At 41.8% G+C, this 16174-nt stretch overlaps 1 protein-coding gene across 3 annotated transcripts in view; it reads left to right on the top strand.

The window, feature by feature from the left end:
* Positions 1-12502, top strand: part of RNF170 (ring finger protein 170) — a 47146-nt gene extending 34644 nt beyond the window's left edge. The window contains exons 5-7 of one of the 3 annotated variants that reach the window (XM_030817207.1): positions 274-347; positions 3912-4022; positions 9331-12502. In XM_030817207.1, coding sequence (XP_030673067.1) covers positions 274-347; positions 3912-4022; positions 9331-9600 — 455 coding nt within the window. In that variant the 3' untranslated portion in view covers positions 9601-12502. The remainder of the gene's footprint in view (positions 1-273; positions 348-3911; positions 4023-9330) is intronic. The other 2 variants (XM_030817206.1, XM_030817208.1) reach the window with 2 other exon arrangements.
* Positions 12503-16174: the final 3672 nt, after the last annotated feature.

Below are 16174 nucleotides of genomic sequence, written 5' to 3'. Positions count from 1 at the left end.
ATCCACCCAGCTTGGCTTCCCAAAGTGCTGGGATAACAGGCGTGAGCCACTGTGCCCGGCCTTAACTTGGAATTTAAATAAAAAAATTTTTAATGGCTAGGAGTTCTTAATAGATTTGAATTTGCCTGAAGGGTTGGCTGGATGAAGTAAAAAGTATTTTTAAATAAGGTGGTACTGTTAAAATATTTCAAATAGTTGAATCTTTCTGAGGATATGTGGACTTTAAAACATCAGTATTAATGGGTTGTTTGTTTGTTTTGTTTTGTCTATTAGGTGCCTGCATTATTGCTTACTGGCGATATGGTTCATGGCTTGGGGCAATCAGTTGTCCAATCTGTAGACAAACGGTAATGTTTTGTATGCAGAAAGTTATCATTTATGTTATTTTGTACATTTTTATAGTTTTTGTATCTACATTTGGAATTATTATTCTTTTTAGCAGAACTTCATTTATCCAAATCTTCTTTGATGTTACTATATTATTATTATTTTTTTTTTTTTTAAAAAAAGGTCTTGCAATGCAGTGGCATGATCGTAGCTTCCTGCAGCCTCGACCTCCTGGGCCCAAGCAATCCTTCCACCTTAGCCTCCTGAGTAGCTGGGACTATAGGCATGTGCCACCATGCCTGGCTAATTTTTTTATTTTTAGTTAAGATGAGGTCTCCCTGCATTGCCCAGGCTGGTCTCAAACTCCTGAGCACAAGCAATCCTCCTGCCTCAGCCTCCTGTGATCAAAGGTGCTGGTATTACAGGCATGAGATACCACGCCCAGCCCATGATTTTTTTTTTTTTTAACTGTACCCGGCCCACGATTATTTTTTTAAAACTGTCACTGAGATACCACTACAAAAGGGAATCCTATTTGAAATCCTACAGTTGTAGTGAAAGATAACTGGTAAATGAATCCTTGCCAAAAATCCCAGTAAAGTCTGTAGTAGTACAAGCAAAGGAATAACCAAACTACCTAATCAGGCTTGAACATATATCCTCTACATACACTTGTTTTGAAAAAAAATATTTTTTCCTTTTCAATTTATATTTAATCTTCTTTTTCCAGTGAGGACCCAGATAGCTTTAAATGGTATATAATGATTTTTTTTTTAATGTTTCATTCCTTTTAGAGACATGGCCACATTGCATTGTCCAGAACAGCTTAGACCATGACAGTTAGCACTGAAGCCACCCGAGGAGGGAGGCAGTAAGTAAGCATGAACATGAGACTGAAATGTCACGCAGATGAGACAGGCCAAATTCTCTCCATTTCTTTGATAAACTGGAGAAATGAAATACTGAACAATTCTGAGAAACCAACATTCTCAGTTTTTAAGTATGACAAAATAGAACATTGTGTCAGTTGTACACTGTTTTTCATAATTTCCTTTATATTTATTTTTCATTTAAAATAAAAATACAGGGTGGGCGCAGTAGCTCATGCCTGTAATCCCAGAACTTTGGGAGGCCAAGGCAGGAGGATCACTTGAAGCCAGGAGTTCAATACCAGCTTGGGCAACAAAATGAGATTCCATCTCTACAAAAAAATTTAAAAAATAAAATTAGCCAGGTGTGGTGGTGTATACCTGTAGTCCCAGCTACTTGGGAGGCTGAGGTGGGGGGATTGCTTGAGCTCAGAAGGTTGAGGCTGCAATGAGCTATGATCATGGGACTGCACTCCAGCCTGGGCAATAGAACGAGATTACATCCCTAAAAAAAAAGTATTCCTCCACTTACCCGTGGGTGGAATGTTCTCTCTCACACACACACACACACACACACACACTCTCTCTCTCTCTCGTTCCTTCAGCCTTTATTGTAACTGTCTGTTTCCCCTCAACTGCCCTCTTATTTTGGTGCAAAGAGGGAGGTCCAAGTCATTTTCTTACCATTCTTGCTTCTACATTCCCAAATTCTGCCTCTTTCATATTTTACTGTGGCCACATGGTCAGGAGGAAAACTGATGTTTCTATATGCCTCTCTGGCTGATTTGATGCGTGACACAAGGCAGCCAACATTGAAGCTTATGGCCGGGCGCAGTGGCTCACGCCTGTAATCCTAGCACTTTGGGAGGCTGAGACGGGCAGATCACAAGGTCAAGAGATCGAGACCATCTTGGCCAACATGGTGAAACCCAGTCTCTACTAAAAATACAAAAATTAGCTGGGCATGGTGGCGCACACCTGTAGTCCCAGCTACTTGGGAGGCTGAGGCAGAAAAATCACTTGAACCTGGGAGGTGGAGGTTGCAGTGAGCCGAGGTGGTGTCACTGCATTCCAGCCTGGAGACAGAGCGAGACTGTCTCAAAATAAAAAATAAAAAAAAAAAAAAATTGAAGCTTATTTGCTTGGCATCTTTTGCTCTTGGCATCTTTTGCTCTCAGTCAGCAACATCCAAACCAGGGAGTAGGTCTTACATTAAAAAAATAGTTCCAGGCCCTCCCTCTTCTTGGTTCTGCCCATGGCTTTTCATAGGGCATGTGTACAGTAGCCGGTGGTATCCTGTGTACCATCCATAAATTGACTAGAGGCTCAGAAGGTCGAGATAAAGTTGTCTTAATATAATAGGTCTTGGTTCCCTAAGCTAAGAGTAATTCATCCTGGAGGCAAGACAGATGGCAAATGCTTGTTCTACCTCCTGTTTTCAGTAGGCCCCTTCAGTAAATGGTCATGGAAATAGCAATACACAGGCTGCTGCCTCTGACTGGAATACATTCACCACTTCTCCCCTTGAATGCATGCACACCAACCACAGTCCTACCACCATTTCCAGGTTCGGCTCAGTATCAGGCTTTCTGACCACCCCAGGCAGAAGAGATCCTAGGTCTCACAGCAGCATTCTTCCACCTGCCCCAGGGCCATGTAAGGCTGTCGGCCAGGTCTGCCTCCTCTTTCATTGTGGGTGTTGTAGTCACCCTGGAGCAGGCTTTTGACTTCATCTTTTTTGGCATACCTAGCACTTAGCAGAGTGCCTGGCCCGCCATAGGTGTTCCATTAATGTGTATTGAAAGAATGCATTTTTATTAACAAATTTGTGAAGGAAGTGATGGCTGCACCTACTGTTCTCACCACCTTCTGTGCTTAGTCACGCCTTCTTTTAGCTGTTTGGAAAGCATCTAAACAGTGGGAAGCCGTGGTTTTACAGCTGAACTAAGGAAGGATAAAATAACAACTAAATGATTTAAAACTAAATCAGCCACCACTCCTTCCCATTTTTATGTCATTATACAATCATTAGTGACCATTTTCTATAGGGGTGCTACGTCCTAAAGTGTATTTATTTTTCAAGGTACTGTCACCGTCAGATTACCCCAGTATGGTCCTAGGACATTTGTGTATCCTTGTTACCACAACCATGAAGGAAGCAGGGTTAAATGTATTATGTTATATGACAATATCAAAAATTTTTTTTTATTATAATAGGAATTGGTGTTTGAGATCTGGTCCCTGCAATAACATAATTTTTATATTATGGTTGGTAGCATTCAAAGATCTTTCAAATACCAGTAAGAATAACCAATCATTATTTTAATACTGAAAAAGAAAACCATAATTTTTCTGTCTTAAAGTGACAGTTATATATTTTATGTCACTTTCCTCCTGAATGTTTCCTCATCCTTCTTTTATCTTCAAATATCTGTTAGCCCAAATAGAGAACTACTGAATTTACCCCTGGTGTGGACAGGAAAATATTAGACCAGTAGTTGGATATGGTGCCTATTTTATAGGAGTTCAAGATCTAAGCTGCATTGGATTTTATTGCAAAGCAGTTACTTACTCCCCTCCCCCAGGTTGCCTTTATTTAAAAATGAGTGAAATATAAATATAGAAGCCTTTATCATTCTATTGAATAATAACACAAAATGAAAACAACATAATGACGCAGAAAGTTGAAATAATTTTTTTTTCTGTAATATACAGGTAACCTTACTCCTAACAGTATTTGGTGAAGATGATCAGTCTCAGGATATCGTGAGACTGCATCAGGATATTAATGATTATAACCGGAGATTCTCAGGGCAACCCAGATCTGTAAGTAATGCTAAAGCACATTCAAAGTTAGAGGAAGACACATTTCTTCTCTTTTGTAAAGTGAGGTTTACCAGCAAGTATTCTTTGACTATGAGAAATCTTGGCCAGGCACTGTGGCTAACGCCTGTAATCCTAGCACTCTGGGAGGCCAAGGCAGGTGGATCACTTGAGCCCAGGAGTTTGAGACCAGCCTGGGAAACATGATGAAACCCCATCTCTATAAAAAATACCAAAAAATTGGCCAAGAGTGTTGGCACATGTCTGTAGTCCCTGCTTCTTGGGAGGCTGAAATGGGAGGATCACCTGAGCCTAGGAGGTCGAGGCTATAGTGAGCCATGATCGCACTATTGCACTCCCACCTGGGTGGCAGTGAGACTCTTCCTCAAAAAAACAAGAAAAGAAAAAGAAAAAAAAAATCTCATTATATGTGTTGGGTCAAGTTTTTACCTTCATTGCTGCCAATCACTACATTACAGCTTTCCCAAGGACTACAATTCTCTTTCTCAAAAAAAAAAACAGCATTATAAAAGTTTTTATGAAAGAGAAACTAGCAGAAAAGCAATAGAAAAAATTAGAGGGAAATAGAAAATTATTTACTTCTATGTGATACTAAAACACGGTTTGTCTTTTGAGAAAAGTTACAATTGAAAACTTCAAGTTTCACAGTTGTGGTTTATTCTGTTTGCCCTAGCCCCATTTGAAATGTTCCCTTAAAAAATTCCAGGTTGGCTGGGGGCGGTGGCTCACGCCTATAATCTCAGCACTTTGGGAGGCCGAGGCGGGTGGATCACCTGAGCTGTCAGCAGTTCAAGACCAGCCTGGCCAACATGGTGAAACCCTGTCTCTACTAAAAATATAAAAATTAGCTGGGTGTGGTGGCAGGCACCTGTAATCCAAGCTACTCGGGAGGCTGAGGCTGGAGAATCACCTGTACCTGGCAGGCAGAGGTCGCAGTGAGCCGATATCACGCCACTGCACTCCAGCCTGGGCGACAAGAGTGAAACTCCAAAAAATTCCAGGTTTAGGCTGGGCACAGTGGCTCACACCTGTAATCGCAGCACTTTGGGAGGCTGAGGTGGGCAGATCATTTGAGGTCGGGAGTTTGAGACCAGCCTGATCAACATGATGAAACCCCGTCCCTACTAAAAATACAAAAATTAGCTGGGTATGGTGGTTTGTGCCTGTAGTCCCAGCTACTTGGGAGGCTGAGGCAGGAGAATCACTCGAACCCAGGAGGCAGAGGTTGCAGTGAGCTGAGATCATGCCACTGCACTCCAGCCTGGGCAACAGAGTGAGACTCCGTCTAAAAAAAAAAAAAAGTTGGGAGGGATATGTTTATATGTCATCTTAGCTATTTAAAAGCAGAACACTACAGATAACCTTTCTTCCCCTTACCCTAGAAGTATATGATAAATCAAAAACTAGCACATTTTACTCATTCTTGTTTTATCAAAATCTAACACATTCTTAGAAATGTAAAACTGAATAAGTACTTCAAAAACTAGAATGTACTAAATCCAAATTTATATGGACATCCCAGACCTCTCCTCTGAGCTCCAGACTCTGTAGATCCAACTGCTTCACTTCCATTTCAGTGTGGGTGCTCCACAGGCATCCCTAACTTAACACGTGGAGTATTGAGCTGATTCCCTCCTTGACATAGTCTGTTCTTTTCTCAGTTTTGATTTCCTCCTCTTCTTCATTCCTCTCATCTGGTCTATAAGTAATCCTATCTTTTCCATTTTTGGGGTGTCCTATTATTTTTACTGCATCAACATATTCTCGCTGGCTGGGCACAGTGGCTCATGCCTGTAATCCCAGCACTTTGGGAGACTGAGGCAGGCAAATCACTTGAGCTCAGGAGTTTGAGACCAGCCTGGGCAACTTAGCAAGACCTTGTCTCTACCAAAAAAATACAAAAATTAGTCAGGCATGGTGGTGCGCACCTGTAGTCTCAGCTACTTGGGAGGCTGAGGTGGGAGGACTGCTTGAGCCCGGGAGGCAGAGGTTGCAATGAGCCAGGATCACGTCACTGCACTCCAGCCTGGGTGATCGAGTGAGACCCTGTCTCAAAAAGAACAAAAATGTCTTGGCTGTGTTGTTGTTGTTGTTGTTGTTGTTGGAGACAGATTCTCACTCTTTCCCAGGCTGGAGTGCAGTGGTGTGATCACGGCTCACTGCAGCCTTAACCTTCCAGGCTCAGGCCATCCGGCCGCCTCAGCCTCCTAAGTAGCTGGGACCACAGGGGTGCATCACCACACCTGGCTAATTTTTTGTAGAGACTGGGTTTTGCCATGCTGCTCAGGCTGGCCTTGAACTCCTGGGCTCAAGCAATCCACCCCCTCAGCCTCCCAAAGTGCTGGGATTACAGGTGTGAGCCACTGTGCCCAGGCTGTGTCCACTTCTTTCAATCACTGTAGGCATTGTGCTGGTCCAGCCCTGTCATCTCTGCTCACGGCAACCACAGTGGCCTCCTCACTTCTACTTTTTTCCTTGTCACAGCAGCCTGACACATGTTTTCTAGACATAAATGAGACCATGATGCTCTTGTGTTTGAAAACTTCTATTTTGTTTGTTTTGAGACAGGCTCGAGTGCAGTGGTGCAATCTTGGCTTGCTGCAACCTTTGCCTCCTGGGCTCAAGTCATCCTCCCACCTCAGCCTCCCAAGTAGATGGGACTACAGGTGCATGCCACCACAACCCGGCTAATTTTTATATTTTTTGTAGAGATGGGGTTTCGCCATGTTGGCCAGGCTGGTCTCAAACTCCTGGGCTCAAGTGGTCCTCCCACCTCGGCCTCCCAACGTGGTGGGATTACAGGCATGAGCCACCACTTGTGGCCCATTGTCTTGGAATGTTCCAACTCCTTACTGTGGCTTACAAGGTGCCGCACGATCTGGTCCTTCCTCCCTCTCCAAATTTCTGTTAACTGCCTCAATCACCACCCTGCAGCCACCCTGCTCTACGCTCTCAGCACACACACAAACTCCTTCCACCTTAAGGCTGTCACACCTGACACTTCCTCTGCATGGAATGCTTGTCCTTCTGCTCTCATGGTGATTTCCCAGTCTTTAGATGACAACTATCTTAAGTAGACCCTCCTTGGAGAAGCTTTCCCTGCCCTGTGGCTGCCCTCTGAACCTTTCCTTCATGGCGTTTATCATAGACAACACTCAATTCTTGTTCGTTATCTTTCTCTCAGTAAACTAAAAGCTTCATAAGGGTAAGGACCATTTTTATTTATTTACCACTGCCAAATTTACATCAGTGCCAAATTCGATGCCTTAATATGTGTTGAATAAATGAATTACTGTTAAGATAAGAATTGATACTGCTGCTCCCAGCCGAATATATTAAGCTATTCAGATGCTTCAGTGTTAAACAGACATGTGCTCATGCTCCATTGTTCCTTGTTCTGTGAGGTCGTGTACATTTCAGGGCATAGATTTCAACTGTTATGGATGATAATGGGTAGATTTGCCCATTTTTCATTTAGCAGAAAAAAAAATCCAATCATGTTGTCCTCCGTAATTATTTGGGAGCCTCTTCTGCAATTTTGATCCAGCAATTTTTTTTTTACATATCCTCCGGTGACATCAATAGGATGGTTCTTTAAAAATGCAACCTGTTTCAAATTTAAGAACCACTGAACTTTAAAAAGTCATTTAACATTTTTCTTTTCATTTCTTTTTGAGACAGAGTCTCGCTCTGTCGCCCAGGCCAGAATGCAATGGCGCGATCTCGGCTCACTGCAACCTCTGCCTCCTAGGTTCAAACAATTCTCATATTTCAGCCACCTGACTAGCTGGGATTACAGGTGTGTGCCACCATGCCCAGCTAATTTTTGTATTTTTAGTAGAGACGGGGTTTCGCCCTGTTTTCCAGGCTGATCTCAAAACTCTTGGCTTCAAGTAATCTGCTCACCTTGGCCTCTCAAAGTGCTGGGATTACCAGTGTGAGCCACCGCATCCGGCCTTTAGAATTTTTCCTTCATATTTTTAAAATGTGAAGCATACTATTACTCAATTATTATTTTTTGTGTCAGATATTTAATGAGTAAGAAAGCCTGGTATGTGATGAAATTATAATATAAAAAAGGTATTAGCTCTTTAATATTCTGCCTCCTTCAAAGTTGGAGTAAGTTTATGCAGAAACATTTCTTACTAAACCATTTCATATTTCTTGTCTAATTATTAAAGATTTTGTATAAATGATGATACTCTATTACAAGTGAACAAAATAGCTCTGAAAAAGGACAGAAAGGTATTCAAAAGACATGCTAGCTGTTTGTTAGAGTAGCTAAAGTCATTTACTATAAACTTTGTGAAAGCTGTAAGGCTGTTTTGCTTTAGATATTAGTTCTTCCACAGAACATAGGAAGTGATTATGAAACAACCATTCTTGTACTTTGGTGACCATTGTTCCAAAAGGAGTCGCAAGATGATTTTCTCTTGGTCTGGGGGTTTCAAAAACTATTTTCTCCTCACTTGCTCAGTTCTTTGGGTTTTTGTCTCCATCTCCCTCTCAACTTATTTGGCACTTGTTACATAAAACGCCTATCTAGAGTTTGGGTGTATGACTGTTACACAGATTGTTAAACATAGCAGAGGAATGACCAGAGGAAGTGATTCACCAGAAGGAATCAGTTTCACTGCTATTCTTAAACTATTTAAGCCATCAAAGTTCCTATGTCTTTAATGTATAATCACTTCTATATTGTCTGGCAAGTTATAAAGGTCTTTCATACACAGTATCTCTTTTAGTTATTTTTTTCTTTTGAATTTTTAGTCCGCTTGCCAGGGAACCTTTTCGTTCTTAACAGTCCTTGCACATAAATACACAGTTAGTTGTTGAATTATCTCTAGTAGGTTAAGCAACTGTTCCTAAGATCACCTGGCTAGTAAGTGATTGATTTTGAATTCAAACCCAGATCTGTCTGACTTTAAAGCTGAGACTTAAGCTCAAGTCTCAGAATCTAATCCTGCGCACTAGGTTCTTTGGTTTATTTTCCTAACTCAAATCAGATGTCACTTGAGTTTTGCATTACTATATCCCATATTTTAAGCTTGATGACACTTTAGTTGCCTTTCAACTATCTGCAATAAGATCTATTCTGTAAGAACTAGTATTCAAAGAGCTATTTTTAAATACAACACATAATTAGAAAATATGATGTTCAATCAATGTGTAACTCCTTAATTCAACTTAACTCATCTTAACAATGTTTACACATAGTTAGGAAATTATATTATTTTGAAATCTGACACATTAGATGCTAAATCATAATACTTGTTTTTCCCTCTACCAGATTATGGAGAGAATTATGGATCTACCCACTTTACTGAGGCACGCATTCAGGGAAATGTTTTCAGTCGGGGGCCTTTTCTGGATGTTTCGCATCAGGATAATACTTTGTTTAATGGGAGCTTTTTTCTATCTTATATCACCTCTAGATTTTGTACCTGAAGCCTTGTTTGGAATTCTAGGCTTTCTAGATGATTTCTTTGTCATCTTTTTATTGCTTATCTACATCTCTATTATGTATCGAGAAGTGATAACCCAAAGGCTAACCAGATGAAAAAGAAAACAAAACTGAGTTTACTAGGATATCTGAGCTAATGTAGAATATCAAACAGAAGGACCCATGGCGGTATAAAGCAATGAAGCAATGGAGTATTATCTCACAAATATAAAACCACTGTAAGACAAACATTTGATTATCATTTGACAAATGCCTAGGAATATATAACTGGAATTTTCACATGTTTCAAGTTCTAATATTAAGTTTAGAATTATAATGATCTACAGTTGTATCTTGATTCTATGTTGTCTGGAAAAAATATAGAATTATATAAAAAGGGATGCTTTTATATATTTTTCTTTTCCCCAGAATTACTTAGATTAATTGGATGTATAGTAAAATATTGTTAAATTTCAGTTTATCCACTTTATCCTTCTCAGCAGGTACCTATATGATAATATATAGCTGTGAAACTCATCTAAATTCTTTTGTTACAATAAAATATTATATACTATTGGGGAAAATTCAGTATTTCTTTTAGTGCTAGCTAAGTTTTGTGCATTTGGAGCAGTTCTGCTTTTTCATTCTGGTATAATTAATTATTTGTTATCAGCTGAAACTGAAAGAAGAAACTTGAACTTCATACTTTGATATCATCATATTCTAGTTTACAGAATACATTTTAATCAATAGAAGAATTAAGATGGAAAACATGGCCGGGCGGGGTGGCTCACACCTGTAATCCTAGCACTTTGGGAGGCCGAGGTGGGTGGATCACGAGGTCAGGAGATCAGGACCATCCTGGCTAACATGGTGAAACCCCATCTCTACTAAAAATACAAAAAATTAGCCAGGCGTGGTGGCAGGCGCCTGTAGTCCCAGCTACTCGGAAGGCTGAGGCAGAAGAATGGCGTGAACCCGGGAGGCAGATCGCGCCACTGCACTCCAGCTGGGCGACAGAGCGAGACTCCCTCAAAAAAAAAAAAAAAAAAAAAAAAAAAAAAAAAAAAAAAAAGATGAAAAACATTTATCTCCAGTCAGCACACTTGATGTTCACAGTTAGGCATTTAAACAAAAGCTCATCCTTTCGTAGTAGATATAAAAGTAATTGTAAAGGGAAGATTGTTTTAGGAACCTGGGTGATGCTGCAAACACAGAGTAGCCTGATGCATTTCTGAGGAAGGTGAATCTTCGTGTCTTTGAGCATCAGGCCCATAGGAAGGTACTGGGAACAGTATTTACATTTGACAAAAGAAATTACTGGTTAGCTATAGCAACAGATTGGACAAACTTGGTTAGTTTTATGTTGTCAGAAATTTTTATAATACTGTCTCAGGATGGCAGCACACAGCTCAGATTCATGTCTTGAGCTAAACAAGTGAACATATCTGAGAAGACTCAATACCACATGGTATTGGGAGATCTTACTCACTTCAGCTGGCGTTGCTCATTGGTGAATGTATGACGGCAGGATGTGAGGGGATGCCCAGGAGTCAGTGTTAGCATTGTCATCTGAGATCACTGCTATTAATATCATCCATTAATTTATTAGTGAGCTTCACTATATGCAGACTGGGAGATAAGGAGAAAATCTGTCACATTCTCTCTAGCTAATCAGATCAGCTACCAATTAATGAGATTCTGAATGAAATATCAATATGTGTTTTTCTAATTTGGACCTAGGACAGAGCTGTTGCTTGTCATAGAGAAAGACAATAATGCTTAAACATAGCACATTATAATTAAAGCAGGTTTCTCACATACTTTTCATTTTATCCTTTGGATAATTTTGTGAGGAACGCAGGACACCAACTTCCCTTTCATAGATACAATCCCCATGCTATTGATGAAAGTGTTTTTGAATGAAGTCATACAACGAATAACTGATCAAAGTGGCATTAAACCAAAATCTCTTAGTAGAACTCCTGCATAGAATGTTTAGATAGACGTGAAAGTTGTTAAGAGGAACGGCAAGAGAGAAACTGGTTCTTTGGAAGTCTTTCATGCTACATTATACCTCCATCAGAGTAAGACAGCTTAGGCACTCCTAAGAGGAAAGGTTTGTGGAGATGACACCTAAAGACTGCATGAATCCAAATTCTACACTTCCAAATCAAATAGGTAAAAGGGTGGCATACATCACAGAAAAACATTTCAGCTGCAGTCACCAACTTGAAAAGCGAGTGAGTAGGAGTTTGTCACACTGCCATGTACCAGACTGGAAATGCATTTCCTACCAATTATACATTTGGTGTGGGGGAATGGTGATGTCATTTTTTGACAGGATTTTATTTTGTGTGCATGCGTTCTGCTCCAAGTGTCACAATTCTGGTTACAATAATTATAATATTTGGAATTACTACTAAGACTTTCCTGAAAGAGGTGTATTGTACCAAACTTTGTAACATAAAAAAATACTAAATGGTCTTAAAGCTTACTAAATTGTGAAAAGGGTATGTGCTAACATCTCAGAACTTTAGACCTGCTTATTGTCATCTTTACTGATCTCTGATGATAAATGCAGAAGAGATCTGAGAGTTTTTAAAGCAAGTAGAGTCAATCAGTGTTTTGAACATCATAGTAATACTTCTGTGATTCAGAGTTAGATCATATAAATCAAAGTAACAATTTGGATTTTTTTTAAACAACAATATCATAACTGTCATAAAACAGATGGTCCAACCCCAGGAGCAGATAATAACTTGGGCAGCTCTGTGGGGAACAAGATGGGGAAAACAACTGTTCTAACTGCCCACTAGAACAGTGGTTTCAAATACTACAATTCTCAGTGTTTGAGAGGTACTAGGGAAGAAAGGACTGTGTGGATCCCTTGTGGCTATGCAGATACCTACCTCACAGAGTTGTTGTAGAAGACTGGTGGTTTGGTTCAAACCTTGTGATTAAAGAGTTTGTCAAGCATTTTATTCTTTTGAATAAAAGCAACATATCTAAAACATTTTAAAGGTGTTATTTTTCTGTTTCTTTAACATTTGTTTGCTTTCAGAACTCCTGAAAGAGCATTCAGTATAATGGTTGCAATGGCTTTCGTTATCACTAATGGACATCCAATATCTCATCACATTTCTAATTAATTTTGTTAGGTTTTTTATTTTGTTTGTGTGTTTGTTTTTTGGTCAGAGACAGGGTCTCACTCTGTTGCCCAGGCTGGAGTGCAGTGTTATAATCATAGCTCACTGCAGCCTCGAATTCCTGGGCTCAAGTGATCCTCCTGTCTCAGCCTCCCAAGTAGCTGGGACTATAGGTGTGTGCCACCACACCTGGCTAATTAAAAAAAAAAAAAAAAGTTTGTACATACATGGTCTAGCTGTGTTGCCCAGGCTGGTCTCAAACTCCCAGGCTCAGCCTTCCAAAGTGCTGGGATTACAGGTGTGAACCACCATGCCCAGCGCTGAAAATTATTTTTCTATTAAGCAAATAAATTAATTTGCAGACCACAGTGAAAATTTAGTCATGGAGATGTTTAACAAAGAAAAATTCAACATTCAGTTCAATGCAACAAATTTTGTTTTAAATTATATGTAATTCGGCTGGGCGCAGTGGCTCACACCTGTAATCCCAGCACTTTGGGAGGTCAAGGCGGGCAGATCACAAGGTCAGGAGTTTGAGACCAGCCTGGCCAACATAGTGAAACCCCATCTCTACTAAAATACAAAAATTAGCCAGGTGTGGTGACATGCACCTGTAGTCCCAGCTACTTGGGAGGCTGAGACAGGAGAATCGCTTGAACCTGGAAGGCAGGTTGCAGTGAGCTGAGGTTGCAGTGAGCTGAGATCACGCCATTGCACTCCAGCCTGGGTGACAGAGTGAGACTCCATCTCAAAAATAAAAAAAAAATAAATGAATAAATAAATTATATGTAATTCCCCATACCAATGATAAGTTTACCGTTTTGAAATAAGGAAATATAAGGATTATATTCAACAGGTAATAAAAGTATATATTTCATTTCCAAGTTATGGATCACTGGAAGACAGGAAACAAGAAAAGGGAACAAGGAAGAGAACTTGGCTGAGGGACACCACATTGACCAGTTTCATTCTAGATGGATTAATGATCACAGACACCAACAGGGCACCTGTTGGCAGGTGATCCTTGGGTGCTGCTTGAGTGGCTTGTGCCCCCAGCTTCTCTGAAGTGTCTTAAACGTTCATTCTCTTCTGACATTCCTGCACCTCCCAGGTGACAACCTAGTTTTCCTAAATCACTTCTTCCCCGCCAAGGCCTTTACTTTGGTGGCAGAAATAGCTCCCTTCTTTTTATTAAAGACCGTCTGACTCTCAGTAAAAGGAACCACCATCCATCCATTTAAATGCTCAAGCCAGGCCAGTGTGGTGGCTCACACCTATCATCCCAGCACTTTGGGAGGCCGAGGCAGGAGGATCACTTGAGTCCAGGAGTTTGAGACCAGCCTGGGCAACATAGTGAGACCCCCGTCTCTACAAATAAGCCAGACGTGGTGGTGCATGCCTGTAGTCCTAGCTACTCCAGAGGCTGAAGTGGGAGGATCACTTGGGCCCAGAAGTGAAGGCTCCAGTGAGCCTTGTGGGTTGCACCACTGCAGTCCAGCCTGTGTGACAGGAGATCCCATCTCAAAACGCTCAAGCCAGAAGTGCAAGCTTAATTCTGTGTTAATATCTGAATCCCTCTCTTATTCTTTCTTTTCCTTTTTTTTTTTTTTTTTTTTTGAGACAGAGTCTCACTCTGTCACCCAGGCTGGAGTGCAATGGCACAATCTCGGCTCACTGCAACATCCACTTCCCGGGCTCAAGCGATTCTCTTGCCTCAGTCTCCCGAGTAGCTGGGGCTACAGGTGCCCACCACCACACCCAACTAATTTTTGTATTTTTAGTAGAGACAGGGTTTCTACTAAACCCTGGCCAGGCTGGTCTCGAACTCCTGATCTCAGGTAATCCGCCAGTCCCGGCCTCCCAAATTGCTGAGATTACAGGCGTGAGCCACAGCCTCCTCTCTTACTCTTATAACCATCTATCAACAAGCCCTGGCATTTCTACCATTGACATGTCGAATCCCATCAGTTTATACCTTCTGCCACCACCGCAGTCCAAGGAGAGTTCTGTGTGTCCAGGAGCCCAATGGGGGCTGTGGTGGTAGAGCGCAGGGAGCTGGTAGGAGGGCATGAAGTGAGGTTGAAGAAGCAGGAAAGCTGTTGATTTGTATTTAAGTGCAGTGGGAAGACATGATCTAACAAACATTTTTAAAAGGTCATTCTGACTACCTTGTGTAGGGTTCATCAGAGCAGAGCAGCCGTGCAAGTGAGCAGACCCATTAAGAGGCTGTTGCGTGCCTGGACACACAGAACTCTCCTGCCTGTACAGTTGGATGCAGGTCAGGGCCTCAGCATATACCCCATGACCGAATGCTCCCTTCAGCCTCACCACTTTCATGCTTCACGTTACTAGACTGTGTTTCCATCCTTTGGTTCTCAGGTTAAATGTTCCCTCCTCACTCAGACTACCCAACTACTCCAGCAAAAGTAGGCAGTGACCCTCCCCTCCCCTTACCCCGGGGCACTCTGAGGCAGTCAGACGTCTCAGCACAGCATAATCGTATTGACATTTCCATTGTCTGTCTGCCTCTCACTAGAATACAAGCTCTGTGAAAACAGAGACAATGTTAGTTTTGTCCACCCAGATATTCGCAGATGTACCGTCATGCCTGCCACCACAGTAGTGCTCAACACATAAAGATCCAGTAAATAAAGCAAGGGAAAGACAAGAAAGTGCAGAAGACAAGGAAAGATCACTTCTTACTCCGTCATGGCTGCCGCCCAGGTCTAAGCCACCCTCACTTCTCACCTAAAGGATCACAGCGACCTTCCAGGCAGTCTCCCAGGCCCCAGGTGCCCGGCTACCTACGTGCAACGCAGCCCGATGATCATCTCAGGTGTGACTCTGCTGGAAAGCCTGCTCTCCCTTTCCCACAGAGTAAAGGTAAAGTCCTCACGCCAGCCTGCAAGGCCCCACGTGACCTTGGTCGCTCATTTCCTCTCTAACCTCATCTCACATTTGTCCCCACAGCTCACTCTGCTCCAGCCATCCAGCCCTCCTTGCTGTCCTCTGAGCAGGCCAAAGACGCCCAGCCTCAGGAGCTCTGCCCTGGCCAGTCCCTCTGACTGCTAGGCTCCTCCGCTGGGCATCCTCACAGCCAACTCTCACCAACTCCAGATCTTTGCACAATAGCCATTTCCTCTGTTAGGCCTGTCCTGTCCACCATAAGGAAACTTGCAACTCCCTCAGCCCACAGAGCACCTCTCACCAGCTAACATACTCTGTGGTCACATGTTTGCTATCTGCCTCCCTAATGACCACGAGAACATTAGCTCCCTGAGGACAGAAATCTCCTTCACTAACGTATCCCAAGCCCCCGGAACTATGCATGCAGCATAGTCAGTAACTATTTGTTGAATCAATGAATGAGAAAACAATTTCAGGGAACTCTAAGTTGAAATACACTTTTTCAGTTCACAATGCTATCCATTCTGACATTTATCAAACACAGGCACAGAGGACCTCAGAGATATTCCCAGCGGTCTCAATATCCATCGTAATGCTAATAAACTACTATTCTGGTATTTTGGTACTGGCAGACC

Source organism: Nomascus leucogenys, chromosome 8 (genome assembly GCF_006542625.1).
Source record: "Nomascus leucogenys isolate Asia chromosome 8, Asia_NLE_v1, whole genome shotgun sequence".
Classification (NCBI taxonomy): Eukaryota; Metazoa; Chordata; class Mammalia; order Primates; family Hylobatidae; genus Nomascus; species Nomascus leucogenys.
The sequence above is the reverse complement of the archived record's forward strand: the minus strand, read 5'-3'. Positions and strand labels throughout refer to the sequence as shown.